General features: G+C 41.4%; 1 protein-coding gene across 9 annotated transcripts in view; it reads right to left on the reverse strand.

The window, feature by feature from the left end:
• The window catches only part of RALGPS1 (Ral GEF with PH domain and SH3 binding motif 1), a 263,929-nt gene that overhangs the window by 169,588 nt on the left and 78,834 nt on the right, over positions 1-15,507 (reverse strand). For all 9 annotated transcript variants that reach the window (XM_079962103.1, XM_079962105.1, XM_079962100.1 and 6 more), the window contains exons 6-7: positions 6,655-6,738; positions 2,660-2,749 (exon numbers count right to left, since the gene is read on the reverse strand). In XM_079962103.1, the coding sequence (XP_079818229.1) occupies positions 2,660-2,749; positions 6,655-6,738 (174 nt within the window). The remainder of the gene's footprint in view (positions 1-2,659; positions 2,750-6,654; positions 6,739-15,507) is intronic.

Here is a 15,507-nt window from a genome sequence, read left to right on the forward strand (position 1 = left end):
AAAGAGATTTAAAAGCCTCGGACGTGAGATCTCCAGGCTAGACAAGATATTGAACTGATGAACATCTTTTGGGGACTGAAACCGGGAAAGGGGTGGGTGGGGTCTGGGAATCCAAAGGGTATATAACTATAACTTGCTTTATTTTTACTATGTTCTATTATTTGTTTGGAATTGGGGAAAGCCATGGAAGGGATATTTTGGTCGACTTTAGGAAAAGTGTAATGAGCAATGTTGTTTAAGTATTTGATGTCTAATTTTCAATATAAGGATTTGTTGAATTAAAAATTTAAATTGGAATACAAGAAGGGGAGGTGAGAGGAGGTCTGAGAAACAAGTTAATGGAAATAAGTATTGGAAATTGTATCTGTTTTAATTTTGTGTTTTTTGTATTTTTGCTGTTTTTTCTTTCTTTTTGTTTTCTAAACTAATTTTTGGAAAATTCAATAAATATATTTATAAAAAAAAAATGTTTTTAAAAACAAAAAGAGAAGTCATACAAATGGTAATAATTTCTTGCCATCACTCCAAATGGGTATTCAGAGTTTACTTTTAGCCTGCTAGCATTTCGATCTGATCAATTTCTCTTCAGAGATTTAGCACACCTCTAACAAATTAAAATATCACTATCCAAGTAGCATATACAACAGTATTTAAGCATATTGGTAGGCATATTAGCACAACTGATAAACATCAGAGGGATATTAGTGCAACTGATAATAAAATCAGAGCACCTGGAATTCAAAATAACACATTTCTAAGTCTTTTTAAATGATATTAATTCAAACTTATATTTTCAGAGAATAAAATAAATGGGAACAAAAATTATCAATTATCCTATAGCTGGAAAATCTCCCAGGTGATTTCAGTCTTCCCCAGCTTGGACTTGGGGAAAGGTGGGCATGCAAGGCATTGGTCCTTGTGACACAGACCAATCAATCTGTTACAAGTTTCAAGAGTGCAAGAAGGTCTTTAAAAAAGATGAAGTTGCCATTCCCCATGCTAATGTGGGTTAATTAAAACTAACATTAAATGTTAGTCTAGGAAGTAAGACAGAATTCTGATTTTACTTTGGCTAGGACCTTACTTTTGCTAGGAATTGGGGCAATCCTTAAAACATTTCAGGTCATTTACAAAAATATAAAAGGATAATCATTACTTGGGCAGGATGCGAAGGGGAAAGTGCTAGATTTTGTTGTCTAGATACCGAGGTAGCATGCATAAGCGCTAGGATTGACTGATTTGTTTGTTGTCTTCTCAAATGGATTTTGCCCTTTTAAAGTGGAAGTTGATGAATATCACTGGCTTAGCCAAATATGCCATTCAGTTTACCTCCTGCAGGGGAGTATGGGAAATTTCTACACTGTCTTTGCAATCCTCAGTCGTTCATTGTATAGGCAAAGAAAACTGCTGAAAAGGGACTGTTCCCTGTTCCAAAGCATATATGGATTTGTTTTTATCTGGATCTTGATTCTGAGGCTGTTTCCTTATCTGGAAATGTTACTTGATACGTTACATACATTACTTGATTAACAGCCTCCACAGGTGGGAGGAACATGTGATGAGTCTAAGTCTGAGCTAGAAGGCAGGTGCTGGTTTGAAATATGTCTCCAAAGACAAGAGTGAAATTGAGATGAGATGATTAGAATGATTACAAAGCCAATAATGAAACAGGAGGGGGAGAGGAGGTAAGTAAAATATGAGGAAACAGTCGGATTTGACATATGGCTAAAGAGTGTTGGCTCAGCTTGCAGTGATATACTGCTTTTCATGGTGCTAGTTATGCAGCAGACTCTCATCAAACTCTTGTTTACTTATATTAATTAGGTTTTTTTCCTTGCCACTTTCTTAAAGTGCCTCTTTAATTTAATAAAGTGTTCTACTGTAAACACAAATCACTCCTAAAAACTGAACAGCTAATGTGTGGGCAGAATCACATGAGTCTCTATCACACGTTTCTCAACTGCAATTTACTGGTCAAAAAGCTAGATTTTGAATTTTCTTTTACCTTGTATGTAATTCCAAGATACCTCAATACAAAATAAGTAGTTCACTCAATATTTTCAAGAACTTGAAATGTTCATAAGCACTTCTATTAAGGTACTGAGTAAATTTACCCTGAGATTTTATGTTTGGTAAAATGTCACTTAGCCTAAAGCTCTGTGGATGAGAACAATTAATTGATTGAATTCATATTAGAATTAGCCAACACAGTAGGTATTATCTGTTCATATATACGGATACGGATAGATGTAATATGGATAGATGTAATATAGCGGTACCTCGGATTACATACGCTTCAGGTTACATACGCTTCAGGTTACAGACTCTGCTAACCCAGAAATAGTACCTCGGGTTAAGAACTTTGCTTCAGGGTGAGAAAAGAAATTGCGTGGTGGCGGCGCAACAGCAGCAAGAGGCCCCATTAGCTAAAGTGGTACTTCAGGTTAAGAACAGTTTCAGGTTAAGAATGGACCTCCGGAACGAATTAAGTACGTAACCAGAGGTACCACTGTAACTAACAACAATTTTTCTGCTGGCTAAATTGCCCCTGGTTTCTACAGAACACATTTTCTTTTTCAACAGTACAAGAGAAACAGAAGATGGCTATGAAGTGACAAAAATATTTAGAGAGACTTTTATTTAAAAGCAAAAAGCTTACCTTTGCTATTTTCACAAAATGGCTCAATATTTCTGCCCTTATTTTTAATGTCTGTGCTGTTAAAATTTCTCGTACGACCCAGAAACTGACCTATAAAAATAAAAATATTGACTTTAATTTAATGAAAAAAGCAGGCTTCATTGAATTAAAACAAATTTGGTACCACTTAAGAATCTTAAACAACCGGCTCAGATGTGCAAAGCATGTAATAGTGCAAACCACTATGTCTACAAATAAGCATATTCCTATGTCAAAAGGACAGAGAGATAGACATTCTCTGTTTTAGAGAAAGAATGTGTTGAAACATCCACAGGAGGCAGTTGCAGCTAACTAACCCCAGTGCAAGATATTTCATACAAGCTACATAAGTACCAGAACCTTTGTTGATATGAAAAGGTATTGCTATTTAGAATAAGGCACTGTAATTCTCTATCATATACAACCCTGTGGAACCGCTCTAAGAAGTCATGCCTATTGAGTTATTAATAACCACCTGAATTCATCATAGTGATTGCACAGTAAGGTATGAACATTACTGTGACCCAAGCACAGTTGTCTGAATGTGCTTCTTTCCTGAACTGAGTTCAGTTTTGGATTACAGAAGGATGATGTACGTAAGTTTTCTTGGTATTCTATTGAGCCTAGTAACTTCATTGCTCTTTACCAGGCATAGGCAAACTCCGGCCCTCCAGATGTTTGGGACTACAATTCCCATCATCCCTAGCTAACAGGACCAGTGGTCAGGGATGATGGAAATTGTAGTCCCAAACATCTGGAGGGCCGGAGTTTGCCTATGCCTGCTCTTTACTGATAAAATCATTTATTTTCTACTCCAGTTAACATCTATATATATATGATAGGGCTGTGCTATAAATCGCCATATCGTTGAATGCAAGTATTGAAATAACATCATGATATGTGTTTTAACAAGGCAATATACCAGTGAACAAAAGGTAGAGACTTAACAGCTTCCTAGGGGTAGCTTAGCTGAACCAATACTTTACAGAAACTTTGCAGGTAATTAGCAGGCAAGGTGTCTTCAGCTTTGTTTGCTCTCTCCCTCCTCCCTCCTAACCAATAGGAAATGACAATAAGCCTTCACACTAACCAGCAAACTCTTTCGTCTTCACAGTATCTTTCCACTTAGGTGAAGGGACCCCTGACCAATAGGTCTATTCGTGAACGACTCTGGGGTTGCGGCGCTCATCTCGCTTTATTGGCCGAGGGAGCTGGCATACAGCTTCCGGGTCATATGGCCAGCATGACTAAGCCGCTTCTGGCGAACCAGAGCAGCGCAAAGAAATGCCGTTTACCTTCCCGCCAGAGTGGTACCTATTTATCTACTTGCACTTTGACGTGCTTTCAAACTGCTAGGTTGGCAGGAGCAGGGACCGAGCAACGGGAGCTCACCCCGTCGCGGGGATTCAAACCGCCGACCTTCTGATTGGCAAGCCCTAGGCTCTGTGGTTTAACCCACAGCACCACCCGTGTCCCTTTCTTTCCACTTAGAGCTCAGTTAATTATGCAAAGCCTGCTAACAATCTAGGAGGAACCTCCCACAGCTAGACAATCAAAGATCGAGCAGCAAAGTAAAGAAAGAATGTAAAAAAGAACTGGAAAGCACTTCTTTCTTTCCTCCCACTTCCTCCCCACCAGTGAGAAAAAGAGGGGGATGAGTTTTTGTTTTTATTTTCTGGTGGTGTTTATGTTGTTGGTTTCCCCTAAATAGCTTTCCTCCATATTAAGATGGATGGATGGATTTATTTATTTATTGGAGGCTATCTCTTTGCTTGCTTGCCCTCTCTCCCTCCGTTTGATAAAAAGAGAGAGCTTGGTGGGATGAGGGCTTTTGTGGGGGCTTTCTGTGGGGGGGAGGTGGAGGGGAGAAGAATTAGCTGGCCACCTTATGCTGAAATGAGAGGTTGGGTACTATGTGAGAATTATGGGGAGGGTGTTTTTTGGTAAACAGTACAAGCAAATGCATGTCTACTCACAAGCAAGCCCTACTGAATTTACTGTGGCTTACTCCCAGGAAAGTAGAATTAAGTTTAGTTGAACTCAGTGGGGCTTATGCATGTATAGATTTCACTTAGACCTCTGAGTGAGGAAGCAGATGCAACTTGACTAGTAAATCACTTAAACTAGGGGAGGGGGCACTAGCACATATCAAAAGTATTGCTGCTAAAAGTAAGCTCCCTCCCCTTTTAGCAGCTTTCTTGCAAACCCATCTACAATGAAACAGCTGATGAAACAAAGCCAGGAGGAATACCCAGACTAAGCAGGATTTCCTTCCGTTGCATCCGCTGGTGAGGGGTGGAATCCTGCTAAGCACTGGGTTCAGGTGCACATGATACCTCCAGGCAGGAAGCTCTCTCATGCAATTGGACCAAGCAGAGTTGCCCTCTGTTCGCATCAACTGAAATGGGACGGGGTATGTGCAAAGAGAGGGCCATCCTGCTTAGAACTGGGCATAACAGAGTGCACGTGTGCCTGGACCAAGACACTTTGGAAGCTGCTAAGTGGGCTTTGGACAAGACCCTCCCTTATGACATCAGGTGTAGGATAGGTGGGTGCCGTTTGATCAAAATGGCCCAGCAGGCCAAGACCAGCAGACAAGCTTCAGGTTTTTCACCCTTCCCATAGCGGCATGCAACAATAAAAACAAAACAAGTGAAAACAGAAAAAAAAATCATTGTAAAAATAAATAATGATGAAATGCTGCCCACGAGTAAACTAATATTTCTGGAAAATCTTGTCAACATAAAAAGCTTTTTGTATCTGATGAAATGTGTATAGCCTGGTGACTGTCTAATCTTCAATGGGCACTGTGTTCCATAGGGCAGGTGCTGCTGTGCTGAAGGACCTGGTATGAGTTGTTATGAAAGAAACCTCTGGAACATTCAGCACCACAAGGAAAGCCTCTGTAGATGACCATTGTGAACAGGCAGTTGTACGGTAAGGCAATCCCTCAGATACCCTGGTCCCAAACTGTTGAAAACTCTGTACACCAAAAGCCAAGCCTTAAATTTGGGCTGGGACCATATTGACAACAAGTGCAGTTCCTTCAGCACTGGTGTTATGTGTTACTAGAAGGCAATCCTGGCCACAAGATGGGCTTCCACACAATAATAGTAGGACAGCCCTATAATCCAATCTCTTATATGAATGTTAAGAAGGATGAGAGATTTGAAAATAACAGGGCACCATAAAGTTAGCTGAAAAGACTATGAGAAAGTGAATTTCATGAGAAAGACAAATTTTGAATGAATATCATGTTAAAACTAGGTATTTAAGATTTTGATAAAAATATTCAAAGTTAGGGATAAAATATTGGAATTGTGTACAATAAGAATGAAAATAAGGTGATAAGTTGCTGGCTAAAGTTTTATTAACTTGGAATGTAGGAGCGAGAGACGTGAGGAAGTCCCAAAAGAGAAAATGAAGAAAAGATGGTTATTACAAGATGTAAAATTTTATGTTTGTTTTATTCTTTGTTTGTTTTCTGTTTATTCTGTCTTTTTTTCTTTATTGTATTAACAAAACTCTTAATAAAAAAAATTATAAAAAAAAATATATAATCCAATCTCAAGGTTAGCAATGCATGGACGACTATTGCTAAGCTTTCCCTGTCAAGAGCAGCTATAGCTGGGACACTAGCTAACACTGGAAGAAAGCAGTCCTAGCCACCATGGCCACATGAGCCTTCACTCATGGATCAAGGAATACTCCTATTCCACCTCCCTGTTCATTTAGAAGAAGTGCAACCCCATCTAGAAAGGGTAACTTCCTGAAATCCCAGGCAGCTGTAAGTTTCTAACTATTAACAAGATAGGAAACAAGATGAAGCTTTGATTACTTCATAATTAGCTAATCCATCAAAGACAGTTGTTAAAAATCCAGATATAGCAAGTATCTAATTGTACAGTACAGTTACAAATCCAACCTGCATTAAGCTGAGAGACAATTATTATGTATTAACTAATTGGAATCTTTACCTGATTAAACCTCCTTGTAAAGGCAACAACATTGGGGGCAAGGATGTGTTTTTCTTTCTTATTCCATCCACAACTTGCTAGTTCCTAGAAAATATAACATAATACCATCTTTTAAAAAACCTTTCACAGCATTAAATAAAACTTTCCATAAAGAAAACACACCAGCGAAGAAACAGGATTTTAAAATTCCAAATGGACAGAATTGGAAAACTATTATAGCTTCTACTAAAATCTAGTCACTGGATCCTTTGATTTTCCTTGTACTCACAACAGGTATGTCCCCTATAATTCATTATCTTATTTTTATATCCTGCCTTTCTTCTGCTTTGGAAACTAAGGCAGCATACAGGCACCCATCCAGGCACTAGCAGGATTCAGACCTGCTTATAGTTTCAGCAGTGTGGTGGTCTTATGTGCATTCAGGCCACACCCTAGGCCCTAAAAGTTAACGCCTGAGTCCAATGCTAAAGTGAGATGTAATAGCACAGACAGAATACAAAGATTGAGGAATACCAAGGCCAGGTTTTTTTGTGTTTTTTTTAAATGTCACTGATGAGACCAGAGACTTTGCTCCATAGTGAGACTTTAGCAAAGGAAGAAACCGTATCTCACTGACATCCAATGAAGCCGAATGTTGGAAGATATAGGACAGATAAAAGTACACCTTCCTGTAGCACATAGGCAATGGAACTCACTCCCCTAGGAGGCAACGATGGTCACCAAGTTGGATGACTTTAAAAGAGAATTAGACAAATTCAGGGAGGAAAGGGCTATCAATGAATATGCTCTACCTCCAGTTGGAGGTAGCAATGCTTCTGAATAACAGTTGCTGAGAATCACGGAAGGGGAGAGTGCTCTTGTGCTAATGTTTTGTTGCTGGTTTTCCACAGTAACTGTAGGTCACTGTGAGAATAGGATACTGAACTAGATGGGCCACTGGTCTTATGTTACTTATGTTTTTGCATATTTCAAGGTGGGCAGGCACATAGGCACACCTTGATCTCTTCTTTGCTGCAATTTAGGATGGAAATGAACAGAGAAGAAAAGTCTCAGCCATGTCCATAGGTGCCATCGGGGGAGGGGGCATAGGTGCCTTGGCACTCACAAATTTCCACTCTGGGTGCCCTACCAAGGCCTGTCATGGACACAGACCCAGCCTGGAAGCAGGGCCACACTTCCAGAAGCACATATGCAGCCACAGTGGCCCCCAACAGAAGCCCCACAGCAGAGATGGAGGCCCTGACCAAGTCACCGCCATGATTCTGGAGAGCCAGCACAGGTTGAGCAGTGTGCACCAGTGGGATGTGATGGCATGGTGTCACGTTGCATGCACACCACTGGGCACCCACAATCTGGGGCCCAAGTTGGTGCCTCTGACCATGTCCCACTCTCCAGGCCAAGGGAAAGGGTACCATGAGCTTCCACAACCTCTGGAACAGAACACAACTGTGGTACCCTCTTTAGGATGACAGCTAATCTTCTGTGAGAAATGTGCTGGTTTTTCTAAGCATATTAAAAATTAAAAGTGATTTTCCCATTCTTTATATAGACCCATCCCTATTTTTCTAAAATTATTAGAAACCTTGATTGCAATGCAAATCCTGTTTTGCAATCTACCATTTTATTTAAGAAACACATCTTATGACCAAGTGACACCTTGTCGCTAAACGAAACTGAAATTGTATTTTCTAAGGAAATAATTTGGCTCCCTATTCTGATGAAATAATCCTGAATTTTGTGCTTTGTATATTATAGTCAAACACCTCTGTGGCTTTCCTACATCTTAACTATTTTTCAGTATCACTATGGACATTATAAGGCGGCTATGTCTGACTTAATTGTCAGCTCCACGGGGGTAATGTGCAACAAAGGCAAAACATTCTATGCGTCTAATGAGATTTGCTGTGAATTGGATGGATTAAAAGGATGCCCAATTAAGCAAGGACAGTATATGTAAAGCCCACCATAATTAATTTTCACTGGATAAACTTATTACAGCTGCTTGTTTAATGGAAGGTATTTTAATGAAATCCCATTTCTGTATAACTAGAGAGCATCAGCACAAGTTAGCACTTTTGCAATATCAATGTTTCTTGTGTTCACACATTTGGGTGAAGTGGTGCATCACCCTGTCCTGAATCAGAGACTTAATCAGGGCAGTGGTGTAGCATGGGGGCCTGGGGGGGGCCATGGTCCTGGGCACATAACGAGGTTCCCACATGACAGGCTTCTTCATTGAGGCCAGAGCCACAGGGAGGAAAGCCATGCCCGGGCCAGGCCTTCCACCATTCAATGGCCCAATGCTGCCAGCCGAAGTGGCAGAGAGGAGGAGAGGCGGCAGTGGAGGTGGTGCCCCTCTACTCTGAGTGCATCCCCACCACACCACTTTCTGAGGCTGCAACTGGAGAGTCTGACCCCAGTCACACAGGGCTGCCAGGTTGGCATGAGTGCACACCCTGCCCCTGTGCTGGGTGGTGGCAGCATACACTCTGCCGCTGAATCAGGGTACTCTGTTAGAGGAGTTTTGGTGGAAGTCTCTGTCCAGAACCCAAGTGTGGCGCAGACAGGCCATAGAGATACCAGTGGCAGCCTTAGGATCACTACCTTGGTAAATCAGCATATTGGGGGAGACCATATTCCTGGGCACAACCCTGATATATAAGCTAGGTGCCAAATGGCTCCTTAAACCAGGGTTGCAGTCGCCAAAACAGAATGTCTAGTTGCTGTTTTTTCAAATGATGCACTGACTATGATTGATCATCAGCTAAACATTTAGCCAGTTAAGATGATAATCTTGAGCTTGGTGAAGAACTTTGAGAACTTAAAGAAGAAAAGTCACTTGATCCAAGGACAGTTCACATATATATTGGCCTATTCTGACCTCTTTTTCTTAATGGTGACTGCTCCTGTTCAGGCTGCACAATAAAAGCATTTTGGTTCCAGAAATCCATTCTGATTGTACAGATAAAATATAACTGATAGAGTGCTACAGGATGGGGGTATTAGGGTGTGGAAACAGTCCATATCCAATGATCCCCAGATGGTGGAGATTTCAGGCACCATCCTGGCGCCCAGGCACCTTCACTTGATCACAAGTGGTTGAAAGCCAGTTGCAAAACGCACATGGCAGATGGCTAGTTTCAACCCTCTGGTAGGAGGCTGAAATGAATATACACCCAATACCTGAGCCAAAATTCCACCTACACCTGTAATCAATAAAGTTGAGACCATTTTTAATCCAGATCATTGTCTGTCTGAGTTCATTCTATCGCACATCACAGTACTCACTGCAAAGGAGAAGGTAGCACTGTGACTGGTACCACAATAAAAACCCATTTTTGTATAATTAGAGAGCATCAGCAAATGTTAGCGCTTCTGCAATAATATTCCAAAAGCACCTTCTATATATATATATTCTTAACGGAAAAGAAAATCCACTGAAATGCCACGTAAACTTTATTTGACTTGGAGGTTTTATTACAGTAATGTCAGTGCAATGAATGTCTTTATTCAACCTCAGTGGCTTGGAAATGCTTCTTCCCATCACTACCTCAAGGTAACAGTCCTCCTTTATGATTCTGCCAGATTCTCGCACGGTAAAAGGATACTGAGAAATATAGGACAATGATTTTTGCATCTATCATTTTAAGATTCCTACAAAATATCACTTAATTTTCAGTGTGGATGGGAATATAATACAGTATGACCATAAAAATGTGCTTAAATGCTGTCAACATAATATAATGACCACTATATTGTCATCTTATTGCCCAAACACTACAAACTCATTTTGGGATGTGGGCTAACATCGGCTCTGGTTCCTCAGTCATCAATGGATGCTTCAGATGAGGAAAGGGCAATTGCCCAAAGCATATGTGCAGCTATGCATACACTAGGAATTTCTTTTAAATGCCTAAAAGCCCCATGGAATTCATGAGCCACACTTTGGCCACCCTAATCTATAGCTACCTCCCACAAATCCTTTTCTGGAACCTCAACTATTCTGCTACCAGCTGAGAAAGTTGAAAACAGGTAATACCATAGTACCCAGACCATTCCTGTTACGTTCATTTATCAGATTAGGAGAGCTAGTCAGGATCATCCAAAAGGTTGGCTTTGTATAGTGCTTGAGTGGCTGATGCATTTTCCTAGTCCTGTTAACATAGAGCTCTGGAGACAGTGGGTCTTATGTAGCACAAACAAAACATTTCAATGTATTTGAATGCTTTTACTTTAAATTGGATATATATGCATACTTCAGAGCTATGCACACGCACAAATATAATCCAAAAGGGAAAAAGAAACATTATTTTTGCCAAGGGAAAAATGATAATTTCACATTATCCCTTGATGTTCCAAATACATTTTACAGCTTGCCTCCACAGTTACTAGCTCAGGTTACTACAAATCTATATAGCTTTTGCATTCAGAATTAACCTACTGTGTATATAGCATCCTGGAAATGAGTTAACCAGATTATCTACCCTAAGCCACTATTAGCAACCACAGAGCTTCAAACAACTTTGTTATGCAAGTTTCTCCAACATCAGCTCTGTACTGTGGAGGTTATGCAGCCCAAGACAGGGAGCCAGCCAAAGCGCTAGAAGTCTGCCTCCAAAGAATTCTATAGGCATGTGATAGAATGTCCTGTAGGAATCCAAAAGCCCACATGTGCTGAGAACAGCGGGAAAATCACTTCATCTCCACCCACGCTTCTCAACACAAGTTTCCAACTTGTATTTGCTGTGAATAATGGTGCCAGTTCACACCTGTCAAGACTCGTGTCTCCCCCATGTGATAAACAGATGTCTGGTGGTCAAAGAGCCTGGAAAGCATTTGTTCACGTGGCACAAATCTGCTAAGCATGATAGCAGAACTGAAATGAGATTGAAGGGGCGGGCTACAAAAATAGTAAAAACAGGCCTGTAAATATCAGCAGAAATAATTATCACTACAATAAGTACAGGCCAGGAAAATAAACACATTTGTGCCTGGAAAATGCATTTGAAAGTTTACATTTTGATTATTTACCAGCAGATTTTACCAGAAAAAGGTCTTAAACAACACACACTCCCGCCCCAAAGTATTTGTCTCCATGCTATCAGCATTGTGTTGTACAAGAAGAGAATTTCCTCATTATGTGTTTTTACCATTAACTTCTAACCTTCCAATACATTTTATGCTTTTCAGCAAAATTTTGCCCACTGCTTCTAAATGTGATACACATTCCACACACACAAATACAAGCAAGATCAGATGTTTTCTAAAACATTTTTTAAACAGAGTCTATCCAACTAAATCATGATTAGGGCTGAGCAACGTCAGGTTTTCAACATCACCATGATCACCAGCCAAAGGTTGCAATCTGGCAATACACAGTAATGTTGTAACAACAAGCTGCATTGGCCCCAACCCCATGAAGTGCCAGGGTGAAACTTCTGCAGCTGTCACGAAGAAGGGACCTGAAGCACTTTCACTCCAATGCCTTGCAGGGCAGGGTCTTGATGCAGCCTGTTTGCCCTGCTCAGCCAGCGGAAAGGCTCCTGTCCCCGGCTAAGCATTCTCCGAAGTTCCTCTTGCTTGTGCGTGAGCTGGAGGGACATCAGGCCTTCTTTGCGCCGTTCAGCAGGGTGTGTGGGAAGGCTCCCGCCCCCCAGCTGAGTCAGGCCCAGTGCCTCTCTGGCTCACACAAAAGGCACCAGGGCTCGCTCAGCTGGGGTGGGGTGGGGAAAGTTTAATGGAGCCCCCACTCCGCCTCTGGCTCGCATGAGCCAGAGTTGGGGCCTTTGTAAACTGTTCCACTGAGGAGCATGGTTGCCTGTACCTCAGCGGAGCAGTTTAAAGAAGTCAGGGGGCTTGCTCCTCCCTCTGCGGTATGGGGGAAGAGCGTGATGGCGGCTTCACCCGGCAGTTTATCTTGGGTGAAACTGCTGCTGCTGCTCCTGAGTCCTTCTGCTACCAGTGGCCCAATATTGAAAGTGGCACTGGTAGCAGAGGGTCTCAGGAGCAGGATTGATTTTCCACCTGCAATATACCGCTGTGTGAAGCTGCCATCGCGCTCTGCCCCTCATATTGGTCCTAGGTGATACATCACCCAGGCCTAAATCATGATGTGAACAAAATTACAAGTGCAATGGAATCTCCCTTTTCTACTCTCCCACAGACACCTCAGATCTGCTCTGGGATTTCCCCCAAGCTTCCAGAGCAGATTTGGGAAGAATGTGGAGTGTATGCAGGGGAAAAAGAGGGACTAGACAACCCCAATTGATTATCAAGATCCTAACACGGTGACAGAGCGTATCACACAGTGGTACCTTGGTTCCCGAACGGCTTAGTTGCCAAACAAATTGGCTCCTGAATACCGCAAACCCAGAAGTAAGTGTTCTGGTTTGTGAATGTTTTTCGGAAGCCGAACATCCGATGCGGCTTCCGCTTGAGTACAGGAAGCTCCTGCAGCCAATCAGAAGCCATGCACGCCTTGGTTTTAATACAGTTTCAGGAGTCAAGCAGACTCCCGGAACGAATTAAGTTCAAGAACCAAGGTACCACTGTATATCCAAGCTGTTATTATGACCAGAGAATAAAGAGTCAATTCATCATTGAAGTGCATCCAATATAAATTTCTAAGATCAATCTTTCAGGTCCCTAAATGTGTCACCAATGCCATCTTTAGGCTGGAGGCAGGTCTCTTGAGCATGGAGGCCAGAGTATGGCTAAGATTATCATTTTTTCCTACTGGGCTTGCTTCCCTTGTTCTGAAGGATGACTTCCAATCTGCATGGTATCAGGCTTTTATGACCAAAATTCTAGCTCTGGGCTTTTCCCTTGAGCAATTGCTCAGAATGGGCTTTGAGCAAGCTAAATCAGCTATCAAACAGTGTATCACAGACACAGAATGCCAAAGAGATCTGGATAGGTCCCCCTATTTTATTGACAGTGATTACAGCAGGTATCTCTCAATGCCTACAGAGTATCTAAGCAATCTGGATCTGCCTAAATATCATAGGCCATTCACCCTATGCCGTGCTCTCTCCTCTGCTGTTCTTAAATGTCACTATAGAAAAATCCCTTATCTGTATAGACGCTGTCCCTGAGACTCTGTCCAAATTGAAACTGGAGAATATGTGCTTCTCCAATGCTTGTTTTACAGAGATCTACGCTCCGACCTTTTGCCTATACTCCAGAAATATATTGGGAGTTCTGAATAGTTTCTTGCTACTCCGTTGATCTTAGATAATAATTCTGGCATAACATATAAGGTGGCCAAATTCTGTAGAGCAACAATTAAAGTGTGACATATAATGACAAGCACTCAGGAGTAGTATATTTATGGATGGTCATCCCTAGATCAGAGGGGTTCTCTTCTGATGGATAAATGACCAACTAGAGCTGCTTTTTTATTATATGTAATTTTATTTATTTTAATTTTACTTTGTTCAAACTTTGTAATTGGTGATTTTATCCTGATACTGGTCAATGATCACCAGGGCTGTCTTAAGCATATGCGGCGCCAGGGTGCAAAGATCTACCTGCCCCCCCCCCGGTTGCCCAGTCCCAGGTGTGCAGGAGTGCGGAGCCGGCCGGCTGCCTCAGCGTCTCGCTGGCTCAGTTGTCTCCGAACCTCTGATGCAGAGCTGCTGAGCCCGCTGTGGCACTCCGACCGACAGGCAGGCTCTTCCCCGGACTCAATTATCGGGCCCCGGACTCTTGGCCTGGCGCCCCGCGCCCTGGTGTCCTGCACTCCTAGCGCCTATGGGTAAGACAGCCCTGATGATCGCAATAGAACAACTTTATACTTAAGAGAGTCAATTGTTGTGGACATAAAAACATTTCTCCACTCAACAGTATTTTGACACTTATCCTGCTCTACACTAAATGTGGCATATTACTTACTTACTTACTTACTTACTAAATAAATAAATAAATAAATAAATAAATGGCATTGAACACAAACACACAAATGTGTACAGTAATACATTTGAGGACAGGACTGGACAATGGTGGGTTCTATTTGCTCTCAGACTAGAAATGTGTCTGTTTTTCCTCTTTGTTTTGTACTCCAGTTCAGTGAAATACTTGTTTCATGTCACTAGCAGGCACCACAGCGGGGCTGTAATTAAATTTGGTTCTTGGGATTGCTGCCTTCCCAGAGTGAATTAATTATGTCCTGACATTAAATGACATGCCAGCAAAAATATTAACTGGGGTAAAGGCTAAATTAGGTTCTCAATTTAACCAGCTTTAAACCATGGTTAAGAAGGATGCATTGTTAACTTTCACCATTGTTAATGTCAGTACCAATGTGTCCATTAACTGCAGTAAGACTTGAAGAGAAATTCATATTAAGGGCAAAGTATAAGATCTCAGGGCTTTCTGCTGGTCTCTTAATTACAGGTTTTTAAATAAGTTTTTATTTAAAAAAATTTGTGTTACAAAACAAACAGATAAACAGGGAAATGTACATTTATCGTGTCTCCTCTTTGATTAGCCTCATTATGTCTGTTCTGGCCTTATGAGGGGCTTTGGGGGCAACTATTGACAAAATATATGCATTAAGCATCAGGGAGGAGAAAACCATCTAAACTTCTATTTCAATTTTTTTTAAACTTCAGAACGTCATATTAATTTAACAAGTCTATGTTGCTGACGACACACGACTCTACCTTCCTTTTTCACCTATGGATGTCAAGGATAGAGGTTTGGTAGACCTGTCAATCTGGTCAGGATTAATCTGGACCTTGGTGGGATTGGATTTCTGCTGAAGGACCAAATGCACAGTTTGCAAATGCATTGTATCAGCTCAGGCTGCTATCTGGAACCTCAGAAACCGTTCTTAGTACTCATGCTTTAATT

Source organism: Podarcis cretensis (genome assembly GCF_951804945.1).
Source record: "Podarcis cretensis genome assembly, chromosome: Z".
Lineage (NCBI taxonomy): Eukaryota > Metazoa > Chordata > Lepidosauria > Squamata > Lacertidae > Podarcis > Podarcis cretensis.